We start from the raw sequence: 20,758 nt of genomic DNA on the forward strand, positions 1-20,758 counted from the left end.
GGTAAGTAATTACTCCCCTTCCCCCCCTCCAATAGGTTTATTTTCTCTCCACATGGTTGGCATATCATACATATAGGTACAAGGCTCTGAGGGTGGAGAAAGAGCACATGCCAAGAGCCATAGAGAGAGAACATGACCATCTGGAGCCTAGCGTGTGCTCTGGAAAAGAGACGAAACTAGAGAGGAAAGTAAGTGATAGACTAGGAAGGGCATGTATCACAGACAAGGAGCTGCACTTTTCCCTTACCAGCTGCGGGGGAACTTTTGAAGGTTTCGAGAGACCTCTGGAATGGGAGGGAGGGTTCTCTCTCTCTCTCTCTTTTTTTTTTTTTTCCTTTCTTCTTCTTGTTTTTTCTAATTAAAGTATAGTTGATTTACAATATTGTGCCTTTTTTTTTTTTTAAAGGAATTAGATTGGAACCTTTGAATTATTTGTCCTGGGTGGATTTAGAAGCCAGCTGCTCTTCTTTGCCATATATGCTAGTAGTTCTTTCCTCACCAGTAAATGGTCCTCTTTTTTTTTTTTTCTCTTTGACTCACAGTTCACTGAGACTTTTTTGATGGAGAGAGACAAACAGTCCAAATGGAGTGGAATTCCTCAGCTGCTTCTTAAGCTGTATGCAACCAGCCACCTCCACAGTGACTTCGTTGAGTGCCAAAACATCCTTAAGGTAACTGTTAGGGGCCTTGGAGGGGCTCCATTCAAGACGTCCAGATGATGATATTTTCTTTCCTTCAGTCTACTTTTTAAAATAGCCTGTTGTAATTGCGTAAGCTGTAGATAATTTGGGAAGTTCAGAAAAAGTGCAAAAAAATAAATAAAAATCACCTATAATTCCACCACCCAGGGATAATGACCTTTAAATTCCCTGTGTATATACTTCTGGGTTTTATTCACACTTATTTTATGTCAGTGCTTGCTTGATTTAGGAGGCCTGTGCCCTGAAATTGTGTTACATTCTTTTTGAGCAGGATTTAAAGGAACTCATTTTGCTGAAGCTTCAAGGAAGTGTGCTTATGGTTGTTCATAATTATGAGTAACATAATAAAATGAACGGACTGGGCTTGATGGTTGAGGAAGGGGTGGAAAGACTGCAAAGACATCTGGGACAATTGTTCTCAGTCTTGAGAATTTAGATCACCAGCTCTAGCTATAGCTTAAACCTATGCAAGTTATATCCGATCATGATAAAATGATACAATGTTTTTTCAGAGATGAAATTCTGTTTATCACATAATAAGTCATTCCAAAATATAATAGGGCCAAATAAGTTTAATCTCTTCCTTTAAAAAGAGTTGTTTAAAAATTAATAAAACAAAAACATTTTGTCTTCTTGATCTTCTTATAGTGTCTTACTCTTGTTTGAAAACATTTAGCAAAGAATTATACATTATCTCATTTGATTCCTGCAGAATCTCAGATACACATAGACAATATTTGTGAGTGCTCTCTGTGGACCATCATTTCTTTATGCATTCAGCAGATACTTATTTGAAACTTACTGTGTACTAGGCATATTTAGTTTTTATGAAAATTCTGTGAGATGGGTGATATGTATTAGTACAGATGCTTTGATTGCAGTTAACAGTAACCCACTCAGGCTAGCAAAAAAGATCCTTTATTGTCTCACATAACTGGAAAGCACTGATGTGAATTCAGGGGTCAAATAGAATTAAGCTGTTCATTTCCTGATGCCTGTGTGTGGCCTCATGTTCCTCCACAGAAATGGGGCTGTTACCTGAAAAAGAATAAAGAAGATACTGACCAGGCAAATCCAGATGTCTTCTCCTTTCCCTTTTTCAGTTGAGAAAACTGAGAGTTGGCATAACCCACCCAAAGCCATGCAGCTGTCACACAATGTGTCTTCTCCTGAAACCAGCTTCCATTGTACTATATTGCCAGCAGGAATTACAGCCTTGTTTTATAAATGAGAGAAATGAAACCCAGAGGAAGTAGTTCAGTCAGTTACTAATTATGTGACCCTGCACAACTTCGTGATTTTGTTTTTTCACCTGTAAAATGAACAAAACTATACTCACTTCATTGAATTATTTTAAGGATTAAATGGGCTAAAGTATAAAACCTGGTACCAGGCACATAATAGGTTATGTATAAGAGAGAGTTCTGCTTTTTATTTTCTTTCTTCCTTTCTTTTTTTTTGGCCACACCTGAAGCATGTAGAAATTCTCAGGCCAGGGATCAAACCCCCACCACAGCAGTAACCAGTGACAACACTAGGGAGTTAGTTAGGAGTTAGTTCCCTGAGCCACTAGGGAACTAACTCCCTCTGCCTTTTCTTGATGTGTGGTACCTGGACCAACATCAGCATCACTTTGGACCTGTATAAATGCACATTATCAGGCTTCACTCCAGACCTGTTAAATTAGAAACTGAAGGTAGGACCCAATAGCCTGGGTTTCAGCAAGCCCTTTAGATGATTCTGATGCTCACCACTGTGTGAGAACTATTGATCTAGCCCATTGTGTTCCTTCTTCCTCGAGGTTCCTGAGAAGGGAGCATAATGAGTAGGGTCCTTTAGTCTTCCTATTTCACCCAAAATAGTTTTGCTTTCTTCTCTAAGCACAGATTCAGGAGCCAAACTTCCTAGGTTTAAGATTTCTCTCTATCACATACCCCCTGTGACACTGGAACCTCTGTGTGCCTCAGTTTCCTTATCTTTAAAATTGGGCTGATAAGTTACTATTATATCATAAGGTTGTGAGGATTAAAAGAGGTAATACATGGGAGTTCCTTATGGGCTAGTGGTTAGGACTTGGTGCTTTCATCACCGCAGCCCAAGTTCAGTCCCTGGTCTGTGAACTGAGATTCCCACATGAAGCCATTGCACAGCATGGGGGGGATGAGGGTGTTGGGGTTGGGGGGAAGAGGTAATAATACATGAAGTACTTAGAACCATGTCTGGTACATAATAAGCATTTAACAAGTTAGATGTTACTGCAACTTTTATTATATCCAGATTAATTTTTTTAATGGTTAAGTGGGGGCTGTCTTTGGGCTCATGGGAATTCAAGTAGTGACTAAAATGCAAACTGATGTTTTGATGTCTGGTTTGTGTTGCGTACTAAAACTGAATGTCTCTGTATACTTTCATAATTAGGAAATTTCTCCTCTTCTCTCCATGGAGGCTATGGCATTTGTTACTGAAGAGAGGAAACTTACCCAAGAAACCACTTATCCAAATACATATATTTTTGACTTGTTTGGAGGTGTTGATGTAAGTAGTTGTTTATTGTTGCTACTGCTACTTAATGGCTTGAGAATTTAAGTCTTGAAGTGGGAAATAGGAAATATTTTAGGAACCATAGCAAACATTTCAGAATTTTAATCTTTAGAAACTCAGTGGTACTCAACCTGTGTTGAAGCACTGTAGCTTTTACGTTAGAAGAATTTATTTATTTAGTTGATAATATAGCCACCTTTTTTTAAGGCACAAAGTAAAAGGTATGTCTCCTACTTCCCCATGTCCCCTCTTTGGAGGCAGCTGTGAATGCTAGTTTCTTCTATGTCCTTCCAGAGATGTTCTGGTAGTGTGTGTGTGTGTGTGTGTGTGTGTGTGTGTCAACAGTTATACCCACTGTCTGGTTGTGTGTGTGTGTGTGTTTGTCAGCAGTTATCCCCACTGTCCCTACCTTAGGTTTATTTTCTTCCCATGTAGAGATGGCACATCACTATATACAGGTACATGGCTCTGTACCTTGCTTTTTCCATTAATTCTTTAGCTTGGGAATAGATTCCTTTTAGTACATGTAAATCTGCCTCATACTTTTAAAGAGCTGCATAACATTCTCTGGTGTGATTATTCTCTTATTCACCCAGGCCCCAATTGATTATCTCACACCTTTCTTGTAACAAACAAGATTGCGGTAGAAGTTTTTGTATATATTGAGATCAAAGCTTATGTGTCTTGTTTTTGGTAAACTCTTTGATTTATATTCCTGAAATTTTATCAATTTATGTCTCTAATAACAAAGTATGAGAGTGTCTGTCTATCCACACCATCAGCAACACAATGTGTATGTGTATTCTTATGGACCTTGTTATTGAGGTTTCACCAGCATGCAGTAAAGGACACCAGGAATTAACAGAAAATAAGCTCATCATTGTCACTACCCCCCAAATCACACAATAGGCTCTTGCCAGCACACAGTAGTCTCCTCTACTAAACAGTATATTTTAAGTATTTTAAACATTTACTAATCAGGTAAGAGAGAAATCGTATTTCTTCATTGTTTTTTAAAAAGTTCTATTGAGATACAGTTCATTGACCATGTAATGCAGCCATTTAAATTCTGTAATTCAGTAGTTTTTAGCATATTCATCGGTATGTGAAACCACCACCACAGCCAGTTTTAGAACATTTTTATCATGCCAAAAGAAACTCTGTGTGTTTTAGCTATCACTCTCCTGCTTCTCCAACCTCCCACCCCCACCCCCCATCATAGGCACCTATTACTCTACTTTGTCTCTATAGATACCCTTGTTCTGGACATTTCGTAGGAATGAAGTCATGTAATATGTGATCTTTTGTTACTGGCTTCTTAATGTTTTCGAGGTTTGTCCTGGTTGTACATCTATAACATAATTATTAAATGTTATGCCCCATTTATGGTTATTATAAAATAGTGACTATTTCCTGTGTTGTACAGTATATCCTTGTAGCTTATCTCATATCCAATAGTCTACATCTCCCACTTCTCCCAGCTCTGTACTGTAACCCCCTACCCTCACTTCGTTAACCACTAATTTGTTTTCTGTATCTGTGTGTCTGCTTCTTTTTTGTTATATTCACTAGTTTGTTGTATTTTTTAGATTGCACATGTAAGTGATATCATACAGTATTTGTCTGTCTTTGTCTGACTAATTTCATTTAGCCTAATGTTCTCCAGGTCTATCTATGTTGCTGCAAAAGGCAAAATTTTGTTCTTTTTTATGGCTGAGTAGTACTGGTGTGTGTGTACCACATCTTCTTTATTCATTTTTCTCTTGATGAGCACATAGGTTTCCATGTCTTCTTGGCAATTGTAAATAATGCTGCTGTGAACATTGGAGTGCGCATATATTTTTGAATGAGTGTTTTTGGTTTCTTTGGATATATGCCCAGGAGTGGAATTCCTGGGTCATATGGTAGTTCTATTTTTAGTGTGGCTCCATCAATTTACATTCCTACCAAATGTGTACAAATGTTCCCTTTTTCACATCCTCAACACCATTAGTTACTCATGTTCTTTTTGATGATAGCCGTTCTTTCCTGTATGAGGTGAGGTCTCACTGTGGTTTTGATTTGCATTTCTCTGATGATTAGCAGTATTAGGCATCTTTTCGTGTTCCTGTTAGCCATCTGCATGACCTCTTTGGAAAAATATTTATTTATTCAGGTCTTCTGCCCATTTTTTAATCAGGTTGTTTGGCCTTTTTTTTTTTTTTTTTGGTCTTTTGTTGTTGTTGTTATTGTTGTTGTTATTTCTTGGGCCGCTCCCGCGGCATATGGAGGTTCCCAGGCTAGGGGTTGAATCGGAGCTGTAGCCACCGGCCTACGCCAGAGCCACAGCAACGCGGGATCCGAGCCGCGTCTGCAACCTACACCACAGCTCACGGCAACGCTGGATCGTTAACCCACTGAGCAAGGGCAGGGACCGAACCCGCAACCTCATGGTTCCTAGTCGGATTCGTTAACCACTGCGCCATGACGGGAACTCCTGTTTGGCCTTTTTGTTTGTTTGTTTGTTTTGTTTTAAGGGCCACACCTGCAGCCTATGGAGATTCCTAGGCTAGGGGTCTAATCGGAACTATAGCCGCCGGCCTATGTCAGAGCCACAGCAATGCCAGATCTGAGCCACATCTGCGACCTATACCACATCTCACAGCAAGGCCGATCCTCAACCCACTGAGCAAGGCCAGGGATCGAACCCGCAACCTCATGGTTCCTAGTCAGATTCGTTTCCACTGTGCCATGATGGGAACTCCATGTTTGGCTTTTTTTTGATGTTGAGCTGTATGAGCTGTTTATGTATGTTGGATATTAATCCCTCATCAGTCATATCATTTGCAAATATCTTCTCCTATTCAGTAGATTGTCTTTTTGCTTTGTTGATGGCTTCCTTTCTTGTGCAAAAGTTTTTGAGTTTAATTAGGTGCCATTTTATTTTTGTCTTTATTTCCTTTAGGAGATGAATCCAAAAAAATATTGCTGCCTGCTGCAATTTATGTCAAGGAGTGTTCTGCCTATATTTTCCTCTAGGAGTCTGATCTTACACTTAGGTCTATAATCCATTTTGAATTTATTTTTGTATAATGTTAGAGAATGTTCTGATTTCATACTTTTACATGTAGCTGTCCAGTTTTCCCAGCACAACTTATTAAAGAGGCTGTCTTTTCTCCATTGTATAGTCGTGCCTCCTTTGTTGTAGATCAACTGACCATAAATCGGTGGATTTATTTCTGCGCTTTCTATTCTATTCCACTGATCTATGTATCTGTTTTTGTGTTATTGCCAAACTGTTTTGATTACTGTAGTTTTGTGGTTTAGTCTGAAGTCTGGGAGGTTTTTTTTGGTTTGTTTGTTTGTTTTAGCTTTTTGTCTTTGTGGGGCTGCACTTGTGGCATATGGAGGTTCCTAGGCTAGGGGTTGAATCAGAGCTATAGCCACTGGTCTGTGCCACAGCCACTATAATGCCGGATCTGAGCCACGTCTGTGACCTATACCACACAGCTCATGGCAACGCTGGATCCTTAACCCACTGAGTGAGGCCAGGGATCAAGCCTGCTTCCTCATGGATGCTAGTCAGATTTATGTCAGATTTATTTCCACTGAGCCACGATGGGAACTCTTTTTTTTTTAAACTCTAAGGTTTTACAACTATAAATTTTCCTCTAAGCAGTGCTTTAGCTGTATCATAAGTTTTGGTATATTGCTCCATCTCAGAGTGTTTTCTAATTTCCCTTGTGAATTCCTCTTTGATTTGTTGATTATTTATTTATAATTTATTTTAAAATATCCACATTTGTGAATTTCCCAAATTTCTTTCTGTGACTGATTTCTAATTTTATTTCATTGTGGTCAGAGAGCATGTTTTGTATGATTTTAATCCTTTTACATTTAATAAGGTTTGTTTTATAGTCTAACATATGACTTGTCCTGGAGAATATTCCATGTATGCTTGAATAGAATGTGTATTCTACTGTTGATGGGCAGAATGTTTTATAGTTGCCTGTTAGAGCTTGTTTGTTTATAGTGTTTGAGTCTTATATTTCTTACTTTCTTTTTTTTAAAATCTTTTTAGGGCCACGCCATGGCATATGGAAATTCCCAGGAAGAAGTCAAATTGAAGCTGTAGCTGCTGGCTTACACCACAGCCATAGCAGTGCCAGATCTGAGCTGCTATGCCACAGCTCACGGCAGTGCTGCATTCTTAACTCCCTGAGCAAGACCAGGGATCAAACCCGCATCCTCATGGATACTATATTGGGTTTGTTACCACTGAGCCACAACGGGAACTCCCATGTCTTCTGTTTCTTTGGTGATTCTTCATTGTCCATTATTGAAAGTGGGGTATTGAAGTATCCAACTATTATTTTTGAATTGTGTTTCCTTCACTTCTGTCAACTTTTGCTTCATGTATTTTGAGGCTCTGATGTTAGATGCATATATGTTTATAATTGTTGTATCTTCTTGATGGATTGACCCTTTTATCATTATAGACTGTCCTTCTTTGTTTCAACAGCATGGGTTTTTAAACACATATTTGTTGTAAACAGTTTAAAGAAAATTACGTGTTATATTAAAAGTATGTAAAACGAAAAATGAATGTGTATTCTCCCTAGCCCCCTGTAGAAATAAGTATTAACAGTTTATGGTGTATCTTTTGTGACTCTTTATAAACGTGTGTTTATGAAAGAACACAAATGTTCCTTAAGCAAAGGAAGAATCATAGTGATAAATGTTCTCCAGCTTTAAAAAAATTAAAGCCACCTTGGATCCTCGAGATTAACTAATGTAACCTGCTTATTTTTAAAAATGAGAGGTTCGGATCTGGCCTTGCTGTGGCTGTGGTGTAGGCTGGCAGCTGCAGCTCTCATTTGACCCCTAGCCTGGTAACTTCCATATGCTGCAGGTGCGGCCCTTAAAAAAAAAAGTTGAGTCTGTGGAGGGACATTGACTTGCCCAGGTTTACATGGGAAATAGGTAACTGTGCTGCAACTAGAACCCAGGTTTCTCATGTCTTGGTACAGTGCTTATTTCCCTGAACTTCATTGCCTTCTGCCTGTGCTGGGAACAAGAGGGTCGTATAGTACCATGACTGATATTTAGCCTGTGCAAAGATTGTTTTGTTAAGTTGTGCTTTGAATTGTGAAGGTTTTATTATATATGTATTTTTTTTATAGCTCCTTGTAGAAATTCTTATGAGGCCCACAATCTCTATTCGAGGACAGAAACTGAAAAGTAAGTATACTTGTCAGCCACTGGTCCTCATTTCCCAATTTGCTGATATGTTAACACCCAGGAGTTTCTCTTCTTTCCCTTCCTAACTCTTAATAATGAGGACATACCTTCCATTCAGCTGTAGGAGGCTCTCCCTACTCTTAATTATACAGCTCTCTTTTGTTTTATACTTAGTGGAAATACAGGTGTGGTGCTTTAAAAGAAAAAGTGTGAAAACTGCTGGGCTAGGAGTTCTCTTGTGGTGCAGTCAGAGATCCAACATTGTCACTACGGTGGCTTGGATTGCTGCTGTGGCGTGGGTTTGATCCCTCACCTTGGGAACTTTGTGCCATGGGTGTGACAAAAACAAAAACACTCCAAAAAACCAAAAGCTACTGGGCTAAAAGAATTGTGTCTTTTTAGTTTCTAATAGTTGTTGAGTTTAGTTTAGCTTTTATGTTTTCTTTGCAAATTCTTATTTCTCGTATAGTTAATTGAGAGAGTAAGGAAAAACCTGGTAGGATTATCTGTTTTATTTTTTTAATTAATCTTTTTATTGTTTAGTTGATTTGCAGTGTTGTGCCAGTTTCTTCTGTACAACACAGTGACTCAGTCATACACAGAAACACACACACACCTACACATACCTTCTAATATTATTTTCCATTATGGTCTGTCCCAGGAGATTGGACATAGTTTCACTGTGCTATAGAGTAGGACCTTGTTGTTTATCTCTTCTAAATGTAACCCCAAACTCCCAGTACATCCATCTTGTTTTTATTGTTGTTATAAAGGTGATAAATGCCCTTTGTACAAAGTTCAGTCATTACCAGTAAATGTGTATGGTAAAGTAAAGAGTGTTTTGGTAGCACATTATTTCTTAAACAGGGTGGTTGGGTGTATGGGTATTGTTCTATTATTATTCTTTATAAATAATTCATGTTGCAAATATTTTTAAGTAGTCAGTATTTAACTAAGAAGAGTATGTGTACTTACTTTGGCATTAAAAGCCAGAAATCAGTTAACATTTGATTAAAAAATTTTTTTCCCTGCAATATCAACATGACATATATAAGGCCTCATTTGTGTGTGCAGTAGTGGTTAGGAGGATTCATGTTCATCTTTGATGTTTCAGCTTTGTATCCTGTCTAAATTGGTTCTTCATGTTCTCTATCCTCATAGCAAGTAACATCTTGTAATTACTTGTTGGTGTACTTATTTATTCTCTTTCTCCCCACTAGTTTCATGAGGCTTTGTCTTTTTTTTTTTTTTTCTAACCACTGTTTATTCTATATGTGCTCTAGAGTAGGTGCTGAATAAATATTTGATGAATGAGTGAATTCCAGTTTTCCTTTGAAAGGTCTGGAAGTACTGAGATACACTGATTTGGTGTTCCAGCCATCTCTGAAGTCATGAAATAAACCAAAGAGCCCCCGTAGGTTGAAAGGTGGTGGTGAGGGATACAGGACATCTGCATTGTCTCAAGATGATGTTAGATAACCGTTCTGGTCAAGTTAACCTGGTAGGGCTGCCTACTAGAATCTTGGAGGGAGGCCTAACATTTTGTGACAGCATAGGGAGGAGACAGTTTTTTAAAATAAAAGTAATGCCAGCAAAACACTTTATCCACAGTTCATACTCACTTTTATCATGTCCTAATTTCAGGACAATAAAGATTTAGTTTCCTGGAGCTCCTGTTGTGGCTCAGCAGTAACAAACCCAGCTGGGATCCATAAGGCTATGGGCTCAATCCCTGGCCTTGTTCAGTGGGTTAAGGATCTGGCACTGCCATGAGCTGTGGTGAAGGTTGCAGACGAGGCTTGGATACTGCATTGCTGTGGCTGTGGTGTAGGCCAGCAGCTGTAGCTCCAATTCAACCCCTAGCCTGTGAACTTCTATATGCTGCACTCAGGGCCCTAAAAAGCAAAAAAAAAAAATAATAATAATAATAATTTCCTTTTTGTTGTGCTTTCCTGTTCCTCCTCACAGAGAAGTAACAGGTCTTTATTGTAGTTAGTAGGTTAGAGATTAAAAGCCATTTACCCAACACAGATAACACTCTGGGTCTAATATCCTTGTTTGCTGCTAGTTGAATTTTTAATGGAAATTTATATCAAGAATAGTCAAGGTGCTTATTCTTTGGATTCTAGTAATTCTGCTTTTAGAAATATATCTTGGGGAACCAATTCAGCACAAGCATAAAAGGGCTTTACATTATGTTATTTATTTTTAGCCTATTTAAATAGCAAAATAGAATAAAAACCTCGGTATAATTCTAAGCAAGCTACAAAGGGAACATGGCTTATTAAGTAACAAAAGCACAGCAGGTCAGTATTATGAAGAGCAGAATAAATGTGATACTATATCAAACCAAAAAGCAATAGACAAATTAGTAAGTTTTGATGGGTACCGTGAAACTCTTTGGTAAATAAGGACTAGAAAGAGGTATGCTAAAAGGAAAATAATCATCTCGAGACAATGAGAAGCAGTTCTTGCATTTAAAAATTTAATTGTGTTAACACTATTTTTCCAATGAGAAAAATAACCAATGATTCCCTTTTCACTTTCAGTAAGTGATGAAATGTCCAAGGACTGTTTGAGCATCTTGTATAATACCTGTGTCTGTGTAAGTACCCCTGCCACTGGAACCTCATTTATCTCCCCACATCTGCAGTGCTTGAGAAGGGAAGATTTGAGTGGGGGTGGTAGACGTGACAGCTATCTTCAGACATTTGGGAATTATTTTATATGTGCCTGAGAACCAGAACCAACAGGTAGAAATTATGGGATGGTAGAATTTCGTAGTGATTGTTAGGAGCCAGAGCTACTTCAGTAGATACTGAAATCCTTTAGTCCTAGAGGTGTCCATGCAGAGACTTGGATGTTAAATGGATACACAAATAGCAGAAGAGTCTCTGACCTTTTAGGAATCCTTTAAGCCCCATTTTGCCTGCTCCTTCATTTTTCTTGTTAGAAAACAGAACAAGTACCAGAAGACCCACCTGTGTGTTGAGCAGGAGTCTACTAGGTTGATCAGTGAGTGAGAAAGAATAGTAAATAGAAGAAGTAATTTGGTAGAAAGAGCATAACAGTTAGTGCTAGAACTTGGTTTCAGGTTCTGGCTCTTGGCTTCATGCTTAATAATCCACCCTCTTGTGCTCTAGTTGCTTATCAGTAGAATGCATTTAATAATCATACATTATAGGGATGTTTTGAGGATTAAATGATAGATGTGAAAAACACTTTGTAAAGTAATATATCAATGTTAATTTTTACAAGATTCAGTACCTGTCTTTTGGGAACTTATGTGAAAAACTTAGTGAATCATACACAGCAGAAGGAAACAATACTGTTGTAGAAATGAAACCTATATTCAGTAAAAACACAAACATATAGGAGTGTCCGTCATGGCTCAGTGGTGAACGAATCCGACTAGGAACCATGAAGTTGCGGGTTCAGTCCCTGCCCTTGCTCAGTGGGTTAACGATCCGGCGTTGCCGTGACCTGTGGTGTAGGTTGCAGACGCGGCTCGGATCCTGCGTTGCTGTGGCTCTGGCGTAGGCCGGTGGCTACAGCTCCGATTCAACCCCTAGCCTGGGAACCTCCATATTGCTGTGGGAGTGGCCCAAGAAATGGCAAAAAGACCAAAAAAAAAAAAGAACCTATGATGGATATCATGAAAAAAATTCCTCTCCAGAAAAATGGATTTGCACACAGTGTTTTGTATATAGTTTTAGGGATTTAAGGGTTCAGCCAACAATTCCTGATGTAGCATGGAATTGCTTTTCCAGTCTCTGGAAGGGATATTTTGCGCTTTATATTTTATTTTGTGGTCGTAACCTATTCTGCCTTTTTTCTTCTTGGGATAGACGGAAGGGGTTACAAAGCGTTTGGCAGAAAAGAATGACTTTGTGATCTTCCTGTTTACACTGATGACAAGTAAGAAGACATTCTTACAAACAGCAACCCTCATTGAAGATATTTTGGGTGTTAAAAAGGTAAGCTGTGTTCTTTAACAGATGAATGACCAGGGGAAGGAGAGTGTCTCAGGTGATTGCATTCTCAAACCTGAATAATGTATGGAGCTCTTTTAAAGAAAAATTCTACCATACTCCTAGTGTTAAATTATTTTTTTGTGTGTTACTTAAATGTATTCACTAGGTGATTCTAGGTCATACTCCTTATACTAATTGATCTTACATGACCATAAAACTGAAATAAAAGGTAAATTGAAAACAGACTAATTATAAAACTCAGATTGACTTTGGGAATTTAATGTGTTGGCGAATGTTACTTCATTAAAATCAAATTGTCTCTCAGTAATTAATGTGATGCAAGATCTTTTTAGCATAGCTATGCTGTGCGATGTCTATTTGCTTCCCACTTTTCTACATTCGAATTGCTATGAAACCTTTCATTAGGATGTGTTCCCGTTGGTGATGATGTTGAACTTTCGCTTACTAAGTTCCCCTTTATTATTTCTCATTAGTCTTCAACAGTTAAAGTTTAATTGACACCAATATAAGAGATAACAAATATGAGCACTGAAATCCTGAAATCCTGCTACTTGGTCATAAGACGGACATTGAAATGATCCAGAATATGCTTTAAAAAAAAATAACAAATTCAGATTGAAATGAAAGCACTAAAAATTAATCATTAAGACCACTTATTGAGGAAATTGACGCAACACTGTAAATCAACTATACGCTTACAGAAAAAAAAAAAAAAAAACCTCACCCCAGAAAACACATCTAGACATGCTAGAGAACCACTATTTTAGATTTTTGGTGTAGTACTCATTAGAACCTGGCTTAATTCCCCCAGTCCTTGTCCCATGGCTCCATGTTCGTTGCAGGTTGGCACATTTCTTCCTCTTACTTCTGAGGAGGTAGGAGTAGCCTCTTAGAGTTAGCAAAAAGAGTACCTTTGTATTTGTGGTGACCCCAGCTTTCATTTCTGTCTTTCTACTGTACTTTCCCCAGGCTCTGCTTGTTATTGCCCAGGCAGGAGATGCACAAGTGACCCTTTGTTGGAAGGAACACATTGGAGATATGTGCAGGTCCCAAACAGAGCCATTGTGCCCTTTGACAAAAAGCCTTTGTTATTTTTCCAATAGTTGTTTGCTCCAGAGTGTGAGAGGGGGCTTCCAGGGAGGAAACTCCAGACTCCCTGGCAGTCTCAGCATGGGACTCTAGGATTGCTCCTTCATAACTTTCGTGCATGTTCCTCATGCCCTCTCCCTCTCTCTCTTTCCTTTCTGTGTTGCCAAAAAAAGTGAGTTCTGCTAGACATTATAGGGACCTTATTAGTGCAGTTTAAAAGGGAGAGAGACACCATAAAGTGGGAACACAAGCCACAAACTGGGGAAAGATATTTTGCAACTCATGTAACTAACAAAAGATTAGTATTCAGAATTTATCGTGAATCCTCTCAAATTAGCAAGGAAAAGACAAATGGCCCAGTAGAAAAATGGACAATGATAGGAGTAAGCATGTCACAGAAGAGAAACAAATGATCCATAAATGTAAGAGAAGATGCTTAACTTCATTGATAATGAGGGAAATGCAAATTAAGACCACGGTGAGAGAGCACAAGAATGTGTATAGCTGGAAACATATTACCGTAGATACCTTTTTATGTCAGCAGAACATAACTCTTTTGTTTTCTAGTTGAACATGGTGCATATCCTGTGACCCAGCACCTAGAGAAGCACTGCCCTGATGACCAGGGATCAGTTTTGCGGCCTGAATCACCTATAACTTGTGCTCAGGCATACTTGTGGGGAAGCTCAATCCTAGAACAGTGATTCTTAGAAGTAAAAACACTTAACTGAAGCTAAGAGAGAGTGTGAAGTCAATGTAGTGGGTGTACCAGCTAAATGGAAAAGATCAGAATTGTGTAAGGGTATTATTTGATTAAGTGTTTGTTTCATATTTATATACATGTTTATACATTTATCTGTGTTTACTAGGTTGTGATGGAAAAACAATTTTTTTTCTTTCGTCTTTTTAGGGCCGCACCTGTGGCATATGGAGATTCCCAGGCTAGGGGTCCAGTCGGAGCTGTAGCTGCCGGCCTACGCCACAGCCATAGCCACGCCAGATCCGAGCCGCGTCTATGACCTACACCCCAGCTCACGGCAATGCCGGATCCTTAACCCACTGAGCGAGGGCAGGGATTGAACCTGCAACCTCATGGTTCCTAGTGGGATTTGTTTCCGCTGCGCCACAACGGGAACTCTGGAAAATTTATTTTTTATTCTTGGATATTGTCAGAATGATTTGGAGGCCACTGTCCCAGAAAAAGTTTTGTACATGTCCATCAAGAAACATATAGAATGTTTATAGCATTATTGGTTAAAAGCAAAAAACTGAAACCAGATCTTGGATCCATCAATGGGAAAATGGATAAATGTAGTCTATTCACACAGTGAAGTATTATAAAATAATGTTGCTATAGGCAACAACACAGCCAAGTCATAGATATTACTGATGGAAGTCAGGAGCAGAAGATTGTATATATCAGTTTTGCAATCTCAAAATTAAGGAAATTCAAATCATATCACATTTTTTTCTTTCTTTCTTTTTTGGCCATCCTGTGGCATCAGGAGTTTCCCAGCCAGGGATCAGATCCGAGCCATAGTTGAGACCTACACTGCATCTCTGGCAATGCCAGATCCTTAACCCACTGCACTGGCTGGGGATGGAATCTGTCCCAGCGCTCCAGAGGCCCCACTGATCCCCTTGAGCCATAGTGGGGACTCCCAAAACTTTTTTTTTTTTTTAATGAAAAAGCAGTAATAAAATTCAAGGTAGTGGTTACGTCTGATAGGGAGTGAGATGTGATTGGAAGGGCACATGTAGGTGTTCACTTTATTTTGCTTCATAACATATATTGTATGAAATATGAAATAAAAATTAAAATGTAACACAAAGAAGTGGGCCTGAAGGGTGAGGGACCTGGTTTGTGACCCATATACTATGTTAGATAGGACTAGAGGAACTGATGAGCTGAAAGTCCCAGTTTCCAGCAATAACATCTGGAAGTAGCTAACATCTGTTAGGTACTGGGAAAGGCAAAGGTGGAAGAAGCTGCTCCCACATTAACCCCCCCCCCACCCGACGGCCAACCAGAAATAGGGGTGGGATTCACAAGCGTTCTAAGAATCATTTATTTATTCAGTACACACTTACAGAGACCCTCACTGCCAGGTTCTATGTGCTGAGGCTCTGGAGAGAAGGTAAGACACACCTCTCCCTCAAGGCAATGTCAGTTTATTTGGGAAATTGGATGCAGAAACAGATCATTACAAGATCATGTGATAAGTATGTGCAGTGATAGGAAAATATCCAGTCCAGTGGAAGTTAAGTAAATTAGTAAGATGAAGGGGAGCAGTTATTACTTGAGGAATATAAGGTTGTTTTAGAAGGAGAGAAACTGAACACTTGGGGATGTTAAGGAAGAAAAAAAATGAGACTATAACCAAATAACAAAAAGTGATTGATAAAATTCAATATTCATTCATGATAAAAGCTAGGAATAGAAGAAAAACTCCTTAACTTGATTTTGGATAATCTTTTAAAAGCTATAGCAAACATCAAACTTAACCTGAAATTTTGGAAATATTTCTATTAAGGAAAAAGGCAAGTAATGCTGCTATCACTCCAGATAATTGGTTACATGAGCATGTACACAAGGAGACACCGCTAAAAATGATACTTGCAACATTGTTTAGTTGTAGTGGGTCTGAACATACACACATGTGTAAAGGAGAATGATTAAATAAATTGTGGATTAAAACAATGAGAAATGAATGAACAGACTTTTGTATCTGCATAATTGAATCTCATTATTGACTGAAAAGTAATGTATCATTCACACTGTGTGTACAAAAAAACCCATATTTTTTATTGAGATATAATTGATTTACAATCTTATATTTCATATATACAACAGATTCAAAATTTTTATTGATTATACTCCATTTATTTTTACTTTTTTATTATAGTTGATTTACAGTGTTGTGCCAATTTTTGCTGTACAGAGTGACCCAGTCACACACACACATTTGTTTTCTTATATTACCTTCCATCATGGTCTGTCCCAAGAGATTGGACATAGTTCCCTGTGCTCTACAGTAGGATGTCATAATTATACTCTGTTTAAAGTTATAATATTGGCTATATTCCCCATGTTGTATAATATATCTGTGTAGCTTATTTGTTTTATATATAGTACTTTGTAAACAATACTATGTATTTGAATGGAAATCTTTATAAGTGTGAAAACTTTCATAGGAAAAATAAACACAAAGTTCAAACTAATGGTTACTTCTGGGAAGAGAGAAATGAATGCAACTGGGTATACACAGTGGTCTTCAGCTGTATTTAAAATGTTTTATGCCTTAAAAAAAAAACCATCTGTGGCAGCTTCTGATTGCTAAAACTTATTAAGTGGTGGGGTTTTTTGTTTGTTTTTGTTTTTAATAGACAAATTGGAGATAGGCGAAGATAGAGAACAAGAATAGTGGCACTCAAAGGATTTAATCCTCAAACCAATCCTGTGAGATAGATTAGTCCCATTTGACAGATAAGCAAACAAAGACTTAGGTTCCATGACTTGCTTCATGTTGCACAGCTGTAAATTGCAGAGCTGGGATTTGAACCTAAGTGGTTTAGTTAACAAGGCCCTTCTTAGGGGAATGCTGAAGAGGGCCACATCAAATCTCGAATGAACTGAGCATAGAGATTGTTTTATTTGTGTCTTTTGTAGGAAATGATCCGACTAGATGAAGTCCCCAATCTGAGTTCCTTAGTATCCAATTTTGATCAGCAGCAGCTTGCTAATTTCTGCCGGATTCTGGCTGTCACCATTTCAGAGATGGATACAGGAAATGATGACAAGCATACACTTCTTGCCAAAAATGCTCAACAGAAGAAGAGTTTGAGCTTGGGGCCTTCTGCAGCTGAAATCAACCAAGGTACAGTCTCTTAAGTTGTCAGAATTTTAACACTGTTGCTCTGAGATCCCTTCCTAAATCATCCTAGGTCTTTCCATATTTCTAGAGATTTGATCCCTGTGAGGGTTCTTAGGGTCCTCTTACAGTTAAAAAAACAAAAACAAGAACAACAAAATGTAAAATTTGTATGTGTGTATCTATTCATTATTTTGGGGGGCCAAGTAGATAGCCATTGTTTTTTGGGTTTTTTTTTTTAATTGCTAAAATATAGTTGATTTACAGTGTTGAGCTAAATTCTCTTGTACAGCAAAGTGGCTTAGTCATACGCATGTATACATTTTTTTTTTTAAATATTCCTTTCTATTATGGTTTATCCCAGGAGGTTGGATATAGTTCCCTGTGCCATATGGTGGGACCTTGTTGTCTATCCATTCTCAGATTTTTTAATAGTTTTAGAACCTCAAAAAAAATTAAGAACCATTGTTTATCAGAATTAAAAATATATACAGTTTTGTTCCACTAAGCCTTTTCTGGGCCTATATCCCACATATGTGTGTGTGTGTGTATGAGAATGTATGTGTCTGTGTATAAATCAGAGATACTGGAGGTTTGGTTCCAGTGTCTGCAATACTGTGATAAAGTATTTATTGCAATAAAGTGAGTCAGACAAACTTTTTTTTTTTTTTTTTTAGCTTTTTAGGGCAGAACCCTCAGCATATGGAGGTTCCCAGGCTAGGGGTCTAATCGGAGCTGCAGCTGCTGGCCTATGCCACAGCCCCTGTAACACCAGATCCAAGCCTCATCTGCTACCTACACCACAGCTCATGGCAACGCCGGATCCCTAACCCACTGAACGAGGCCAGGGATCGAAACCGCAACCTCACGGTTCGTAGTTGGATTCGTTTCCACTGTGCCACAACAGGAATGCCACAAATTTTTTGATTGCCCAGTGCATATAAAAGTTATGTTTGGCATTCCTGTGGTGGCTGAGCAGTAACAAACCTGACTGTATCCATGAGTATGTGGATTCTATCCATGGCCTTGCTCAGTGGGTTAAGGATCTGGCATTGCCTTGAGCTGTGGTATAGGTCACAGATGTGGCTTGGATCCCATGTTGCTATGGCTGTGGTGTAGGTCAGGCTGGCAGCCACAGCTCCAATTTGACCCCTAGCCTGGGAACTTCCATGTGCCATGGGTGCGGCCCTAAGAGGATGCACACACAAAAAGTTATGTTTCTGCTATATTTAGTCTATTAAGTGTACAATAGCATTATGTCTAAAAGATACATATAACTTAGTTAAAAAATACTTTATTGCTTAAAGTGCTAGCCATTGTCTGAGCCTTGAGCAAGTCATAATCTCTTTGCTGATGGAAGGTCTTGCTTTGATATTGATGGCTACTGACTGATTAGGGTGGTGGTTGCTAAAGCTTGAGTGGCTATGGCAGTTTCTTAAAATAAGACAACAGTAAAATTTGCCACATTTAATGACTCTTCCTTTGATGAGCGATTTCTTTGTAGTACCCAATGCTGTTTGATAGCATTTTACCCACAGCAGAACTTCTTTCAGAGTTGCAGTTAATGTTCTCAAATCCTGCTGCTGCTTTATCAACTAAGTTAATGTAATATCCTAACGCCTTTGTCGTCATTTCAGTAGTCTTCATGGCATCTTCGACAGGAGTAGATTCTGTCTCAAGAAACCACTTTCTTTGCTCATCTATGAGAAACAACTCTTCATCTGTTAAAGTTTTATCGAAATTGCAACAATTTAGTCCCATCTTCAGGCTCCACTTCTTTTGTTGTTGTTGTCGTTGTTGTTGTCTTTTTAAGGCCACACCTGTGGCATATGGAAGTTACCAGGCTGGGGTCAAATCAGAGCTATAGCCGCTGGCCTACTCCACAGCCACAGCCATGCCAGATCTGAGCCGTGTCTGTGTCCTCATGGTTACTGATCAGGTTCATTTCCACTGAGCCATGATGGGAACTCCCAGGCTCCACTTCTAACTCTAGTTTTCTTGCTTTTTCTACAACATCTGCAGTTATGTCCTCCACTTGAAGTCTTGAACTCCTCAAAGTCATCCAGGAGGGTTGGAATCAGCTTATTCCAAATTCTTGTTAATGTTGATATTTTGATCTCTTCCCATGAGTCATGAATGTCCTTAATTTCATCTAGAATGGTGAATCCTTTCCAGAAGGTCTTGGTAGGGTTCTTCTCCCCATCCTTTCTTAAGATTTTGGGGGGAATTCTCATTTTACTAAATCATAGAATATCCATTCTTTTAAAAATGTATTTTATTATAGCTAAATTATGGCACATTAATTTTATTATAACTAAATTATATCTCACAGCTGATTTAAACACAAGCATGCATACACACTGACAAAAAGCTGACATTTGTTGAGCTCCTGTGTGTGGCAAACATTGAGCTAACTGATTTACCTAGGATTAAACAAAATCACTCCTCCAAGCAGCCCTTTGAAATAGAGATTGGCATCCCATTGCAACTAAGGGTCATACAGTTTCAGTATTGGGCACCTGTGTGTGCTGAGGCACTAAATGACCTTTATCTTTTAGTTTCCCCTTTAGAGGATCTGTTCTGGCAGGTTATTTTTATTCTGTTAATATCAGTTACCATCATGATCCTGTTTGTAAGCTGATAAGTAAAACCACTATTACCCATCATCTTTGGAGAATGAGGTATTCTAGTCAATTGTGCTTTCATAACTAAGAATTAACCCCAAGCCTAGTTTTCTTTGACTTGGGAGATTAAAAAAAATAAAGTCTTTATACAATGTCAAGGTTCTGGAGTTTCTGCTGTGGCACAGTAGGATTGGTGGGATTGGTGCTGTCTCTGGAGCACTGGGATGCAGGTTCGATCCCCGGCCCTGCACAGTGGGTTAAAGGATCTGGCATTGCTGGAGGCATAGGTTGCTACTGTGGCTCAGATCTGATCCCTGGCCTAGGAACTCCATATGCCGCAGGGTGGCCAAAAAAGAAAAAAAATTGTCAAGGTTCACTTTTATATCTGTGTGGCTAACCCATGAAATTACCTACTTGTGATGTCTGCTTGTAGCTTTATTAAATGTTGTTTTTAGCACATGATGTCGTGTGGGCAGGGTCTAGTTCTTCCTGACTCTAACCATAATTCCTATCTGCTTGACCACTCCCCACCTCACACACATTTTCCTCTAGTCGGATGCCCTGGGAAGGCCACAGTGAACATAATTAAATGACAAGTGGATGAGACAGATAGTCCTCATTAGTCCTCATTGTTGTCATTCTTTAATCGAACTCCAGTACTGAATACTTTTAAATAGAGGTACAAGTAGTAGTCAGCTTTGGCTGCTGTAACAGGA

At 38.7% G+C, this 20,758-nt stretch overlaps 1 protein-coding gene across 1 annotated transcript in view; it reads left to right on the top strand.

Moving 5' to 3' along the window:
• The first annotated feature begins 520 nt into the window (after positions 1-520).
• Positions 521-20,758, top strand: part of TRPC4AP (transient receptor potential cation channel subfamily C member 4 associated protein) — a 49,728-nt gene continuing 29,490 nt past the window's right edge. Inside the window, exons 1-6 of the mRNA XM_047771249.1 lie at positions 521-671; positions 3,120-3,236; positions 8,405-8,462; positions 11,012-11,067; positions 12,311-12,439; positions 17,217-17,424. Of these exons, the coding sequence (XP_047627205.1) occupies positions 561-671; positions 3,120-3,236; positions 8,405-8,462; positions 11,012-11,067; positions 12,311-12,439; positions 17,217-17,424 (679 nt within the window). The 5' untranslated portion in view covers positions 521-560. The remainder of the gene's footprint in view (positions 672-3,119; positions 3,237-8,404; positions 8,463-11,011; positions 11,068-12,310; positions 12,440-17,216; positions 17,425-20,758) is intronic.

This window comes from Phacochoerus africanus, chromosome 3, assembly GCF_016906955.1.
Source record: "Phacochoerus africanus isolate WHEZ1 chromosome 3, ROS_Pafr_v1, whole genome shotgun sequence".
Classification (NCBI taxonomy): Eukaryota; Metazoa; Chordata; class Mammalia; order Artiodactyla; family Suidae; genus Phacochoerus; species Phacochoerus africanus.